This window comes from Rhamphochromis longiceps, linkage group LG2 (genome assembly GCF_057381845.1).
Source record: "Rhamphochromis longiceps isolate RC_006_pf linkage group LG2, R_longiceps_female_GT1.1, whole genome shotgun sequence".
NCBI lineage: Eukaryota > Metazoa > Chordata > Actinopteri > Cichliformes > Cichlidae > Rhamphochromis > Rhamphochromis longiceps.
This window is the reverse complement of record NC_140558.1, coordinates 31,603,578-31,617,727: the sequence shown is the minus strand read 5'-3', so window position 1 is coordinate 31,617,727 and position 14,150 is coordinate 31,603,578. Positions and strand designations below refer to the sequence as shown.

Here is a 14,150-nt window from a genome sequence, read left to right as displayed (position 1 = left end):
TTTATGGCCAGATGAGACAAAGATTGAGCTATCTGGCCACAGAGATGAGGTGTCTTTCTTCATCACCTTAAATCAAAGCTAGACAGTATGAACTCAGATCTAATTGGATGTTCCAACAGGACAATGATGCCAAGCATACATCACAAGTGGTTTTGGAATAAATAAAGCAGACTAATATTACACCTTTGTAATGGTCTTGCCAAAACGCCGGCCTCAACCCTTGTTAAAAATTGTGGACTATGTTTAAATGCCCAGTCATTGCCTTGAAAGTAATCAATTTAAATGAACTACCAACTGTGCCGTGAAAAGTGGTCATCCAGCCAAAAATATGCCTCAAGCTTATTTATGGCAACCAAAGTTTCTGGTTGAAGTGCAACACGTTAAGAGACATTTAGCTAAATATTAGTGGGAATGTATATATTCATATTTAAGCCTGTATACAGATGTACACTAAAGAAAATCCAACACGAATTCAATTCTGCACCCAATTCTTGTTTTGTTTTTTTAAAGTGATTAAAGATCTATGATGCACAATCATTCTACCCTAGAGCACTGAATAAAAATTAACATAACATCCATGCCCTCCATGAGTGTATGGGAACTTTCGACCACAACTTTACTTGTTTTGCTTAAAGTCCTAACTGAGGAAAAAAACCTTTAGAGCTTAGTCGATTAATATTGGCACCTTCTGAGTGTGATTTGCTGTGGCAGCTAGGATCTGCGGCCTAAACTAGATGATGCCCATAATCAAATATTGGAATATCTGAAAACACACGAGCACAGTATTAATAGACCTGGAACTAGAAAAAACACATTTTCCTCACTCAGTTAATGGCTTGCCGTTTAAACCCCAGCCCGTCAGGGGGCAGTAATGCCCTCGGCGTGAGCTGACGCCTGAATAACAAAGGTCGACGGACACCGGAAGTGTTCAGAAACACCGTGGACAAGCAAAGCGGTGAGTCTCAATGTCATTATTTCAACTGAAAAGTTTTTCTTGAATTTATCCGTAATACTAAAACGTGATATGTCAGTAATTTTTTTTATAGCGAAACTGAACTAGTGTGAGCCTATTGCGATTCAAATACCACGCTTTCGTGCAAGGTCTGTTTGTACCTCAGGAGCTAGCCTGTTTGAGCTAACAGACAAGCTAACGTCTAGCGCGGCTAACCTTAGCTCGTTTGGGATTTTAATTTTGTGTTCTTTGAGACAGGCTACGGATCAACAATCTGGCACCCTTTTGGGGGTTCTGTGTTAGTGACTATCACAGGAAGTCTTTAAGACAAGGGCAGGTGATTGTTTATGTAATACTCTTACATAAAACAGCTTTATAAAGCTGACTTGTGAACCTCATTACATAAGCTAACGTTTAAATGACGACTTTACGTTAAAGTTAATACGACACGTATGTATTGCCCTTTATGTATATTTAAAATTCAGTAACCCCAATAACCCCCTTTCCAATGACAGGCTGGTTTCTGAGGAGAACATTAGATATATTATCCAGCTATTGGGTTAAAAATATTTTCTTTAAATCCAGCTCACAGAAACACTTAAGCACTGATGACTGTGTTTGTATGCGTCTTGCTGTCTTTTCAGCCCAGCTCTCCAGTAAACATGGGACGCCACTTTGGAAACTTGGCCAAGGTCAGGCATATAATCACATACAGTCTGTCCCCTTTTGAGCAGAGGGCTTTCCCCAACTACTTCTCCAAGGGAATCCCAAATGTGTGGAGGAGGGTCACGTCGTCTTTCTTCAAAGTTGCACCCCGTGAGTGTTTTTCTTTTACACTATGTTAGGATTCTGGTATACCAGCTCATTGTGTCAATATCAGTAAATTCTTAAAATTAAATAAGAGCATATGTAGCATGCTTGGCCTGTTTGTTTCAACTCTGTCATTCATATTTTCCTAGTTAAACTTCACCTGGAATCTTGGAGTTGGTTTCTGAGCTAAAAACGCTTGTATTTTAAACTATAAAAGGATCTTATTCTGAACTACTTTAGGCTATTTTTAAGATAGAGAAAATAGAAAATAAAGCAAACCTAGATGACTTGCAAAGAAAAGCGTCTGGACTTCTTTAAGTTACTTGAAGACGTTTCACCTCTCATCCGTGAAGCTTCTTCAGTTGAAGAACCTTCTCAGATGAGAGGTGAAACGTCATTTGAGAAGCTTCTTCAGTTGAAGCTTCTCGGACGAGAGGTGAAACGTCTTCAAGTAACTTAAAGAAGTCCAGACGCTTTTCTTTGCAAGCTCCTTTGACTACGATGACCTGGGTGACTGAGAACCTTCACAGACAAACCTAGATGACCTGTTAAATTAATTGATTATGAGTTTGACCATAACAGTATTTGTGCTTATATAATAGAAGTGTTTTAGTCGTGTCATGTGTGAAGCATGAGTGAAGATTTGAAGAGAATGAAGAGACAGACAATATGATTTTTAAGGATTTACTAAAGACACTTATTTCACAGTAAGGTGCATAAAGTGTCAGATCGCTAATGCTAATGTGTTTTGTAATCTTCCTTTTTGCAGCAATGGTCCTTATGTATCTGACCTACAGCTGGGGCAACAGCGTCCATCAGCAGGGCAAGAGGAAGAATTCAGCCGACTACGAGAACGATCAATGAACACGCACCGCCTCTCTAAACTGCCCTCTGTTTATAATTCCAAGTCTGTACGTCTAACCAATAAAAAGTGAAAATATTTATGTGAAATCAGTTTTGATTGACTGTTGGTTCACTTTAATTCCTAACATTGAATGACAAAATAAAAAATAGTTAAGTTAGAGTGTGACATTTGGAGGATAAGTGTGGTACTCTCGCAAATGATGTTTGGTGATGTTCTGGCCAATAATCTGATGCCTGTGCACACCAGTTTGTCATGTTTTCACTTAGAATGTGGTGGATGTTGTGATAGGGTTGCAGTTTTAGATATTCTAATACATATTTTGCATTAAATTAATTTATCAGTACACAGAAAAAAGTGTGGTTAAAAATATTGGAATCTGTGTTTGAGTGAGTTTGAACCGTTTGATGTGATTATTTGCTATTTTTGATCCCATGAGAATAATACTGATGAGACAGAAATGTTTCAACTGCAGAAGTTAATACTAGTCAGTCATAAAAGCAGTGCTGAGGAATGGATATATAAGACATATAAATGTATTTATTTTCAGGCTCAGTGTTTCAGGAATCATCCCCACGCTTTGAGTCTGAGGGGTGGAGGCAGTGCCACAGCTGTCTTTTTGCACGACAGTGAACTTTATATACTGTATTCCTTCCCTGTGTTAGTTGAATCTCCAGATTCATGAGTGTCTAATAAAAGTAGGCTGATTGACTTTGTGATGTTGTAGAATACAGTGTCCTGCTGACCACAGTCACTGGTGAGTGCTGTTGCCATAGCAGGATCTGCAACAGCGTAAGTGGGTACTATGTGTCAAAGTAAAAGCAGAACACACTGTTGTAACAACATGATTTTGCATCACCTGATGCTGATTTGCTGATGTGACTCCTTGATATGTTTAGCTGGTGAGAGTTGCCAGAAACATAATCAGAAGTCTTAACAGCCAGACAATTTTATTACAGCTGATTTGAAGTAGTTGTGATACTTAAGAAAATACCAACCTGCAAATAGTTGACGCTACAGCTACCAGAAGTCAGACAGCGATCATACAGACTCTAGTGAGATACTGGGATGTCCAACAGGTTAGGGTGATTATGGATAGAGATGGGCATGTACTAATCAGTGACCAGGGTGTGCTAAGAAGGTGGAAGGAGTACTTTGAGGACCTGATGAATGTATAAAATGAGAGAGAGAGAGGAAGCTGTAAATCAGGAAGTGCAGAGGATTAGCAGGAGGAAATGATGGCAGCTATAAAAAGAATGAGTGGAAAGGCAGTTGGTTTAGATAACATACATGTGGAGGTATGCAGAGCTCAGCTGAGTTTTTAACCAGATAATTTAACACAGTCATGGAGAGTGTAAGGATTCCAGAGGTATAGAGAAGAAACAAGTGTGACAGACCGAGTGGTAGTAAATATACAGCGATAAAGATGATGACCCATGCCATGAAGATATGAGAAAGAGTTGGTGGATGGATATAGAGCTTCCACCGAGGAGGAAAAGAGAAAGGCCACAAAAAAGATTCATGGATGTACCAAAGGAGGACATGCAGAGGGTTGGTGTGACAGAAGAGGATGCTATGAACGGTGAGAAGGAATCACATGATCCGCTTTTGCGACCCCCAAAGGAAAAAAAAAAAGACCTGCTGATGCGATACCGGGTCTGAGCTGTAGGTGGCGCATGACATCTCTCTGGTCCCCGCAGTCGGATGCTATTGGTCAGTGCACAGACAGAAAATTCCTGAACGCTGTCACGCATCTGCCGGCGTACCGCATGCTGCTGCTCAGCTTCATGGAACAAGAAGAACAAGGGTGTATCACCGTCCGCTGACTGAGAGCTTCTGTAGCCACCGTTGTCACTTTGAGCACCGAACTGTATTTTTGTTCCTCCTTGTAACTCCACACTACCAAGTTAACTAGCGATAATGTCAGTTGTAGGCTTTGACGTCGGGTTTTTAAACTGCTATGTAGCAGTAGCCCGAGCCGGAGGGATTGAAACTGTCGCCAATGAATACAGCGATCGATGTACACCGTAAGTACGACTAGTCACATCATTGAGGATGCTTTGCAATCTATCGTCTGCGTTGATAACGCCTACAGAATGTGAATGAATGCACTTTTCTATATCCTAATATTGAGTGAAGCTAACATTGCTAGCTAGTTAGCATGCTAACAGATTTCACAACAGGAAACAGCATGTGAGTGCTAAAGCTAATGCTAGCAAGCCGGAACGAAATTGTTGGAGAAAAGAAACCCTGGGATAACTTGATTTTAATTTATTGTTTCTTTTGGGGTTTGAATACATTAATACCATCGAAAAAATATTTAAAGGTCGTTAAGTGACCTAACTAGTCAGGTGATGGATGTTTTACTGCAGGCTGACGGGAGGAGGCCGGAACCAGGCTGTCAAAACCACATTATCAGCCTATTGTGCTTCATTTTTAACGCTCTCGGTCCACAGAAAAACCAGATAAAGGACCATAGAATTGTGATTTCAGAATCTTAAAAAATACACGTGAAAGGGTTAATATTATATCGCCAGTTGGTGAACTAACTGCACCATTGTGAAGCAATTGTTGTAGATGAGAGAGGTGAATTGTGTTTTCTGTTTTTAGAGCATGTGTTTCTTTTGGACCCCGGAATCGATCAATTGGTGCAGCTGCAAAAAGCCAGGTATGTTTTCACGAGAAGCTGAGAGGTGTTGGGTACAGGTTTTGCCCAGGAGACCGGGTGGGGGTCGCTTCATCACACAGTGCACAGAGCATGAACAACTCTACACAGAAACTGCACCAACACAAATCAATTTGCCAAGTCATAAATTGACAGTTTGTGCAGTTAGTATTTGTGTGTCAATTAAACATTTTTCTTTTCTTTCTCTCATTAAACAGGTTGTCACAAACTGCAAGAACACAGTCCAAGGGTTCAAGAAGTTTCATGGCAGGGCATTTTCAGATCCATATGTGCAGTCCCTCAAAGAAAACATGGTCTACGATATTGCACAAATGCCCTCGGGAACAACAGGCATCAAGGTAAGAGAAGAAGAGGGAACATTTGCATTATAGTTAAAATTTTGGTATTCTTTTTCCAGACCTGACTTTATAGTAAACTTGGTCTGACATTTTCTCTAGCAGCTGATAATGGGTTTGTTTTTCTTTGAGGATCTAATTGAAAACCTCTGAGAACCTTTTGCTGCTCTGTGTCACTAACTGGAATATTTTTTAAAAATCTGCTACTATACAAAACACTCATTTTGAGCTGACGCGTAATAAACTTCCATGTCTGTCAATTGGATTTTTGTTAAAGGTGATGTACATGGAGGAGGAAAAGGTATTCAGCATCGAACAGGTCACCGCCATGCTTCTCACCAAGCTCAAGGAGACGGCAGAGAACGCCCTGAAGAAGCCCGTGGCTGACTGCGTTGTGTCTGTAAGTATGCTGTCATAACAAGTCCATGCCTCACACACATGCATTTGTCATGTTACTTGATCAGACTTGTCCTGAATCTGTCTTTCATTAAGTAGGTTAATAGAATAATACACAAGCTCTGAGAGAATGGCATACAACAGAGAGTCTATGTTTTACATAGTTTGGTTTCACTAAATCCAGTCTTAATTATTGAATCATCCATATTCTATCATAAACCCATGACCTTTGATTGTGCATCAGACTTATTTTAGAATTAATAATTAAACTCTCCTCCAAGAACTTCTAGTGGTTACAGTAGTAATCCTTCTGCTCTGGAGATCTGCTGCACTCTAAACCAGAACTTGCAGCAGGCAGATACGTGATTTATGTTCCATTATGCTTAACTCTTCCAAGCAGCAGAGCAGAGGACAGCTGACTGGAGTTGGATGAGAGATTCATTTTTGAGAATGTTGCTTATAAGTTGTTTTTTTTTTGAATTGCTCAGAGTTCTTTTCAAATTGGCAGTGAAAGTTTATTTCTCAGCAATCATACACAAGCATTTCCAACCTTCAAAACAATAAAAACCTGTTGCAAATGCTAAAGATGCGTGTGACATTCAGTCTGTGACTTTGCTGTAATTCAGACACAGATACATTGTATTGCTTAACATGAGAGCATAGTCGTGTGACCAAATTATCTACTGTTTACCAGCTGAGAAAGATCAGAATCAAATCATAGTGTGTGCCACCTTGCGGGCTGATTAACCAGACTAATCAATGGACTCCCTTCTGTTCTAACCAGGTTCCTTGCTACTACACTGATGCTGAGAGGAGATCTGTAGTAGATGCTGCTCAGATTGCTGGACTCAACTGCTTGAGGCTGATGAATGAGACAACTGCAGGTCTGTACCAGAGCTTTTAGGCAAGGAAGTGCATCTCACTAACCAACTCTGATCTGACAGTAATTGAGACCTATTCTGCTCTTGATCATTTTCTGTCATATTCAAAGTGGTGGATGCTCAAATCAGTCGAATGCTCTACATACTCAAATTTCAAACAGTTTTTTTTCTTAAAAGGAGATATCATAATATGATCATATCAGTCACTAAAAGGGCTACATCACTGCCCAGTATAAATAAAATAGTTAATTATCAGATAAGGATTATTTTGAGCTTTGAGTCATACAAAGCCACTCTAGCTTGGTGTTGTTTGTAAGCTTCCATTTTCTAACTAGTTAATAAGGTACACCTAAAAATTCTAATTGACTCGATTGCAGTTGCCTTGGCTTATGGAATCTACAAACAGGATCTGCCTGCTCCTGAGGAGAAAGCCAGGAATGTGGTGTTTGTGGACCTGGGCCATTCTGGATACCAGACATCTGTGTGTGCCTTTAATAAAGGCAAACTCAAGGTGTGTAGACATCCCAGTGCACTGCACACAGTTTATCAGTCTACAACTGAGTTTGTGTCATAACCATAACTCTTTACCCTGCCGCTCAGGTTCTTGCCACAGCATGTGACCCGCTGTTGGGAGGAAAGGATTTTGACGAGGTTGTCGTTAAACATTTCTGCGAGGAATTTGGCAAAAAGTACAAGCTTGATGTGAAGTCAAAGCCCCGGGCTCTGGTCAGGCTCTACCAGGAGTCTGAAAAACTGAAGAAACTGATGAGCGCTAACTCCTCTGACCTGCCACTCAACATCGAGTGCTTCATGAATGACATCGATGTCACTGGAAAAATGAACAGGTAGTTCGACAAGAAAGTGATTTTTTTTTTTGCTGATTGTTGATATCTACTTTACATCTAACGGCATGTTCCTCTTTTCTTTTGCAGGGCTCAGTTTGAAGAGATGTGTGCTGACATTTTGGCCCGAGTAGAACCCCCTCTGCAGAGTCTGTTGGAACAGGCCAGTAAGTTTAATTTAGTTTTTGTCTAATTGAGTTTAAAAAAGGAACTCATTAGTTTTTCTTCATGTTTAAGATTAAACTTTGTTTTTATTTCATAAGAACTGAAGAAAGAAGACATCTATGCGGTTGAGATAGTCGGCGGTGCTTCTAGAATCCCAGCTGTCAAAGAGAGAATCAGCAAATTCTTTGGAAAGGAGTTGAGCACTACACTGAATGCTGATGAAGCTGTGGCCAGAGGATGCGCTCTGCAGGTACAATGCAGTCGGGTTTTATTCTGATGTCTACTGGAAAATAATCAGTTGTTTGCATCTGGCAAACTTTAACAAGTGTTGATGATTGAGAGGAGTTAATATAATATAATGCTACTGCAGTGCTCATTGACACAAGGCCATCTCTCTCCTCAGTGCGCAATCCTGTCTCCGGCCTTCAAAGTCCGTGAATTCTCCATCACAGATGCCGTTCCATATCCCATCTCTTTGAAATGGCATTCTGCTGCAGAGGATGGTGTGAGGTAAAAAAAGAAAAAGGCTTCTTTGTTTTTCATTATTATTATTATTATTATTATCGTCATCATTATTTATTTATGCTGACATTTATCTTAGTTACCGTAATGTAATTTAATATTCATTTGTTGCAGTGATTGTGAGGTGTTTCCCAAAAACCATGCTGCGCCCTTTTCCAAAGTGCTGACTTTCTACCGGAAAGAGCCTTTCTCTTTGGAGGCTTACTACAGTTCCCCTAATGAGCTGCCTTATCCAGATCCCACTATAGGTAAGAAATGAAACCTTCCTAAAACTTGGTTACCTACACATCAAGCAGACACACAGCTAGATTTGTACCTATAAGTTTTTATTTTCCCCCCCATAAAGTCCTTAGAAAAATATCTTGGTTGGTGTACCTTTCCTCACTTTCAAATTTACTGCCTGGCCAAACAAAGTCACACACTAATGTGCAGTTGGACCCCATAAGCTTTGATGATGGTGCTCATTTGCCATCACTTCTTTTCAATAAGCGTATGCAATGTCTTAAGATTTATCTGTGTCCAGAATCACATTAGTATCTCACCAAGATCTTGTGTTCACGAGTGAAGAGGTGGACCACTGTGTATAGTCTTCTCCAGCACACCCTAAAAAGTTGGGTTAATGTCTGGACCAGTTGGTGTCCCATTGAAACTGATGTCTCGTGATACCTGAACAACTCCTTCACAAATTGAACCATCGATGATAAAGATGGAAAAAAAAAATCCTATGATCGAAAAACCTGTTGACTCACTATATCCAGATTGTCAGGTGAAGTTTTGGGTGCAGAATGTTGTTGAACCAAGAACTGACCAACTGAAGTAATGCCACATCATCAACACTGCTCTCATAAGCTTGTACTCTACACTATGGATGATGAGTGCATCACTTAATCCACTTTTCTTTGTACCACGATGTGACCATCACAGTAAATCCTTTACAGACCTCATGATCTTTTTCCGTCGCTCCAGAGTCCAATTTTTATGTTCCTTCTGCCAACTGAAGCCTTTTTTATTAGTCTCACTGATAAGAGTTTTTCTTAAGGCTACACAGCTGTTTAGGCCCAATGCTTTGAGTTCCTTGTGCTTGAAATCCTCTTAATTTCACTATTAAATGTGGCCTTTTTGTGTGTTAGTTTTTTGTTTTGTTTTACCAGTTTGATCTCACTAAATTTTAAAATGATCTCCAGTAATCATCTTTTTTTTTCCTCTTTCTCTCTGATCAGTTTCTACCTAATACATCACGGTTCACCTTTATCATTCCAGGTTTTAATAATATGTTGCAGTCTCCCTAGGGTTTTTTTTGTTTGTTTGTTTTTGTTTTTTTTTAATAAATGCAGACCTATAACTGACCCTGAGTGATATCTTTTTAATGACTGTGGGATATGACAGGCAGCGATTAACAAGCTTCACTAAACCTATTTTTCCTAGTTAATTTTTTTTATCTTTACTCCTTTTAACCCTTTATTTCCACAGGTCAGTTTATGATCCAGAAAGTTGTCCCCCAGGCATCAGGTGAGAGTTCCAAAGTGAAAGTGAAAGTGCGGGTGAACATTCACGGAATCTTTAGTGTGTCCAGCGCCTCTCTGGTTGAAGTGCAGAAGTCTGATGAGGCAGAGGAACCAATGGAAACAGAACAGGCTGCCGACAAAGATGGAGAGGTAGTTTGGACAAACGGTTCATCACAAAGAGTCATGCGGTACTCATTGTGAGATGCTTCTTCTTAAAGACTTCTTAAATTTCTTCCCACAGCAGAGCAAAATGCAGACAGATCAGGATGAGCAGCTGACTCAGGGAGAGGCTCAGAAAGAAACAGAAGAGAAGACGCCACGAGAGAGTGAAGAGATGGAGGTGAGATGTTTGTGTAGAATCAGTTAAATATTGATAGCCCAGATTAAAGTCTTTATGTTAGAACCCTGAAATGTTTTGATTTTTATGTTTTATCCTTATGAAGCAAATTCATTAGACTGTAAATGTTATAATACAGTTGTTTCATTCTGTGTGTTTATATTTTGTTATACCTTTTCTTTTTTTCCTTAGACTTCCACAGAGGAGAACAAGGGTGAGAAGAAGTCCGATCAGCCTCCACAAGCCAAAAAACCCAAAGTCAAGACAAAAGTTCTGGAGCTTCCAATTGAAAACAACCCACAGTGGCAGCTAGCAAACGACATGCTCAATCTTTTTGTAGAAAATGAGGTACCTATATTTTCACCCATCTCTCACACTGACATTACACAATCCAGTCATCTCGCCTGGGAGTAAGAATGGCTGTGTTTGTTCTCCTCAGGGCAAGATGATCATGCAGGATAAGCTGGAGAAGGAGAGGAACGACGCTAAGAATAATGTAGAAGAGTACGTGTACGAAATGAGGGACAAACTGCACGGCATGCTGGAGAAGTTCGTCAGCGAAACTGTGAGTGAAGAGCATCGTCTCATTCATCGTTTAAGATAAGCCGTGATGTAATTAGCAGCAGATTCAACGTCCCTCGACATAATGTGAAATCATTCTAATTCTTTAGGACCGAGATGTTTTGTCCTTAAAGCTGGAGGATACTGAAAACTGGCTGTATGAAGATGGAGAGGACCAACCCAAACAGGTGTACATTGACAAACTGGCAGAGTTGAAGGTGATTATTGCGCTGATTTCTTTTTATTTCTTTATTTATGTTTCTTGTCTTAATCTGATCACATATTGATTCCTCTAACTGATGTGTTTACGGTGTGCTCTGCAGAAACTTGGTCAGCCAATTCAGGACAGGTATGCAGAGTCTGAAGAGAGACCTAAAGCTTTTGATGAGCTGGGAAAACAAATCCAGCAGTACATGAAATTTATCGAAGCCTACAAAATGAAGGTGACTACTATTAACTACAGTATTAAGAAATGTATTTGTTTTTAAATATGTTTACACGGTATTGTTTAAAAGACATGAGAACTACTATTAATAGCTTCTGTTGCCTGCACAGCACATAATATTGCCTGTTTGATTTCCAGGATGAGCAGTATGACCATTTAGATGAGGCAGATGTAAACAAGGTGGACAAACTGAACAACGATGCAATGATCTGGATGAACAGTGCCATGAACCAGCAGAGCAAACAGAGCCTGGCGGTGGATCCATCTGTCAAAGTCAAAGACATTAAAGCAAAAACAAGGGTGAGTTTAAGATTGTAAGCACTAGGAATATTAGACTGTAGGGTTAGTTCAGTTTTTATTGAATCAACCCATCATTTCATTTTTCCACAGGAGCTTTTCGGTGCTTGTAACCCGATCGTGACCAAGCCCAAACCCAAAGTGGAGCTTCCCAAAGAGGAGACCCCTGCAGAGCAGAACGGGCCCGTCGACGGCCAGGAGAAACCCCAGGAAGCAGCGGCAGACAAGGGAACGACCGAGGCTGCGGGCAATCCTGCCTCAGAAACTACAGAGAGCAAGCCTGACATGGACCTTGATTAAAGCAGCCCGATGCCTCCTCGAGCGGAGCTGAGCAGGAGCTGATTGTTTTAGATTGAGACGCAGCCTAGCTGTATATCAGAGCCGATGACGTGTTTAAGGAACTGCTCTCTACGGTCAAAAAGCAGGCAGGGTGTTTGGCACACTGAGCCCAGCTCCTGGTGGTATCTCTGTCTGATGACATAGCATGCCCTCTCCCTTTCTGGATGACATAAATCAAAAGCCAGCTGCAATAATTCTGTTCGGCAATGAGCGCTGTACACATGATGGTATTTATTTCTGTTGTGTGCTCTGTAAGTGTTCTGGTCTGTGTCACAATATGGTTTTAATAAAGTTATTGAAAATCACTCGCACCATCACGGGACATGTGCCATCTATCATTTCTCAGAGAATTTTTCAGTGTTAATAGCACGAAGCTACAATGAATGAGGAATCATCCGAAAGACAAAACTCCTAAACACAAACTGAACAATGTGGTGTATGCTGTACAGTGTAGCGAGGAATGCCCAGACCTCTACATTGGAGAGACCAAACAGCCACTTAATAAACGCATGGCACAACATAGAAGAGCCACCTCCACAGGACAAGACTCGGCGGTCCATCTGCATATAAAAGACAAAGGACACTCTTTCGAGGATGCCAATGTTCACATTTTGGGCACAGAGGACAGATGGTTTGAAAGAGGAGTGAAAGAAGCCATCTATGTCCACTGTGAGCGACCATCTTTGAACAGAGGCGGTGGCTTATGACACCAACTGTCTGCCATCTATAATCCAGTTTTGAGATCCCTTCCAGACCCCTTAACGCCCACTCATACCCTGGTCCATCTGACCTCAGGAAATCCCATGATAGGGTGGGGCTAGGTTTCCCAATGAGCTCACTTGAAACCATGGGTGATTGTGACCTACACTCGTTTTCGCACCTTGGCTCATGTGATTAGGTAGAGGATCATTAGGGGGTCCTTTTTTCCCTCTTGGGGGGATACTCCCACAGGGTTTAAATCTGGGACTGAAGAAGCTTCTTGGATGAGAGGTGAAACGTCTTCAAGCAGCTTAAAGTCCAGACGCTTTTCTTTCCAAGCTCCTTAGACAATGAAGAAGAAAGGTGATTTAAGTAACTCTGAATGATGTTGTTACTGCCGGAGAGATCTTTGTATTTCACAAAATGTTGATGTGGGATTTTTCTACAGTCACTGGGTTTTCACAGAATGGTCAAGTTCTCTGGGAGAAAATGTGCACTTGATTTCAGAGAAGAATGGCTCAACTGCTTTAAACTGACGGGAAGTCAAGACAGCAACTTATTACATCTCAAAGATGCAGAAGAGCATCTCTGAGTGCAGAACACATTGAACTTCGAAGAGGGTGGGTGGATTATGGCAGCAAAAGACCACATTAGATGCCACTCATGTCTGCTAAGAACAGAAATCTGAGGCTACAATTCTAAAAAGCTCACCAAAACTGGACAACAGAAGGCTGAAAAACGATTTCCTGGTCTCGTGAGTCTCAGTTTCTACTGCAACATTCAAATGGCAGCGGCAAACAACAAAGCATCCTGCCTTGTTTAAAATCCCACAACCTACTTAAGTATTGTTGCTGATTACCCATCTTCTGATGGCATCTTTTTACCTTTTTAGCAGCATAACCCAGTTACAAAGCTCAAATCATGTTTGCTGAACATAAGTTCACTGTACTCTTTGATTCATTCATCCTACAAAATCTATTGAGATATGGTATCAAATAACACCAGCCATTCACTGATTATCAGTTATCGTAGTTCAACATTTGCACACCCTGCTTACATATAACCTTTAACCAGCTCGTGGCCTCTGATGTTGAAGTTCACAAAGCACGGACTTTGTTTTAGGGCAACACCACAACTTTTAACTTTCATGAGGGGAAAGGCTCCCTGAGAAACCCAGCTTATGATCAGAACGACGCAACATTTCAGACCTTCGATCTTAATCATGCATTTTTTTTATTAATTAACATACAATTTGAAATTTTTTCATTGCATATAATATACACACAGGATCAAAATCAGTTTGTCATTACAATGTGCGGCTTAATAAACACCGTGACGGCTGAAACTGAACTAATGGTATCACACATCCATATATCGCACATATGTTTTGCATGTTTTACATTAATTAAAACTAGATGCAAAACATGTAAAAACCACACGGTTTAAGCAGAGACCAGCTGCATCCAAATGCTGCCTCTATTTCTAAATGAGATCTCATTAATAAAACGTCTTTCCT

General features: G+C 40.6%; 2 protein-coding genes across 2 annotated transcripts; both read left to right on the top strand.

Annotated features, from left to right (window-relative positions):
- The first annotated feature begins 843 nt into the window (after positions 1-843).
- Positions 844-2,704, top strand: uqcrq (ubiquinol-cytochrome c reductase, complex III subunit VII). Its single transcript, XM_085423139.1, has 3 exons — positions 844-955; positions 1,597-1,768; positions 2,532-2,704. The coding sequence occupies exons 2-3, from the start codon at positions 1,615-1,617 to the stop codon at positions 2,624-2,626; spliced, it is 249 nt and encodes an 82-aa protein (XP_085279265.1). The 5' UTR covers positions 844-955; positions 1,597-1,614; the 3' UTR covers positions 2,627-2,704.
- A 1,637-nt stretch (positions 2,705-4,341) lies between these two features.
- hspa4b (heat shock protein family A (Hsp70) member 4b) lies at positions 4,342-12,246 on the top strand. Its single transcript, XM_085423125.1, has 19 exons — positions 4,342-4,651; positions 5,235-5,292; positions 5,508-5,648; positions 5,923-6,045; positions 6,826-6,925; positions 7,300-7,433; positions 7,523-7,767; positions 7,855-7,931; positions 8,028-8,179; positions 8,333-8,439; positions 8,566-8,699; positions 9,922-10,106; positions 10,198-10,296; positions 10,486-10,641; positions 10,733-10,858; positions 10,965-11,072; positions 11,178-11,297; positions 11,438-11,599; positions 11,690-12,246. Exons 1-19 carry the CDS (start codon positions 4,545-4,547, stop codon positions 11,894-11,896), a joined length of 2,541 nt encoding a protein of 846 aa, XP_085279251.1. The 5' UTR covers positions 4,342-4,544; the 3' UTR covers positions 11,897-12,246.
- The last annotated feature ends 1,904 nt before the right edge of the window (positions 12,247-14,150 follow it).

Coding starts and splice junctions, on each gene's coding strand:
- uqcrq (XM_085423139.1), top strand. CDS start 1,615: ATGGGACGCCACTTTGGAAACTTGGCCAAGGTCAGGCATATAATCACA. Junction 1,769..2,531: donor TTTCTTCAAAGTTGCACCCC/GTGAGTGTTTTT, acceptor TCCTTTTTGCAG/CAATGGTCCTTATGTATCTG.
- hspa4b (XM_085423125.1), top strand. CDS start 4,545: ATGTCAGTTGTAGGCTTTGACGTCGGGTTTTTAAACTGCTATGTAGCA. Junction 10,107..10,197: donor CTGCCGACAAAGATGGAGAG/GTAGTTTGGACA, acceptor TTCTTCCCACAG/CAGAGCAAAATGCAGACAGA. Junction 11,600..11,689: donor ACATTAAAGCAAAAACAAGG/GTGAGTTTAAGA, acceptor ATTTTTCCACAG/GAGCTTTTCGGTGCTTGTAA.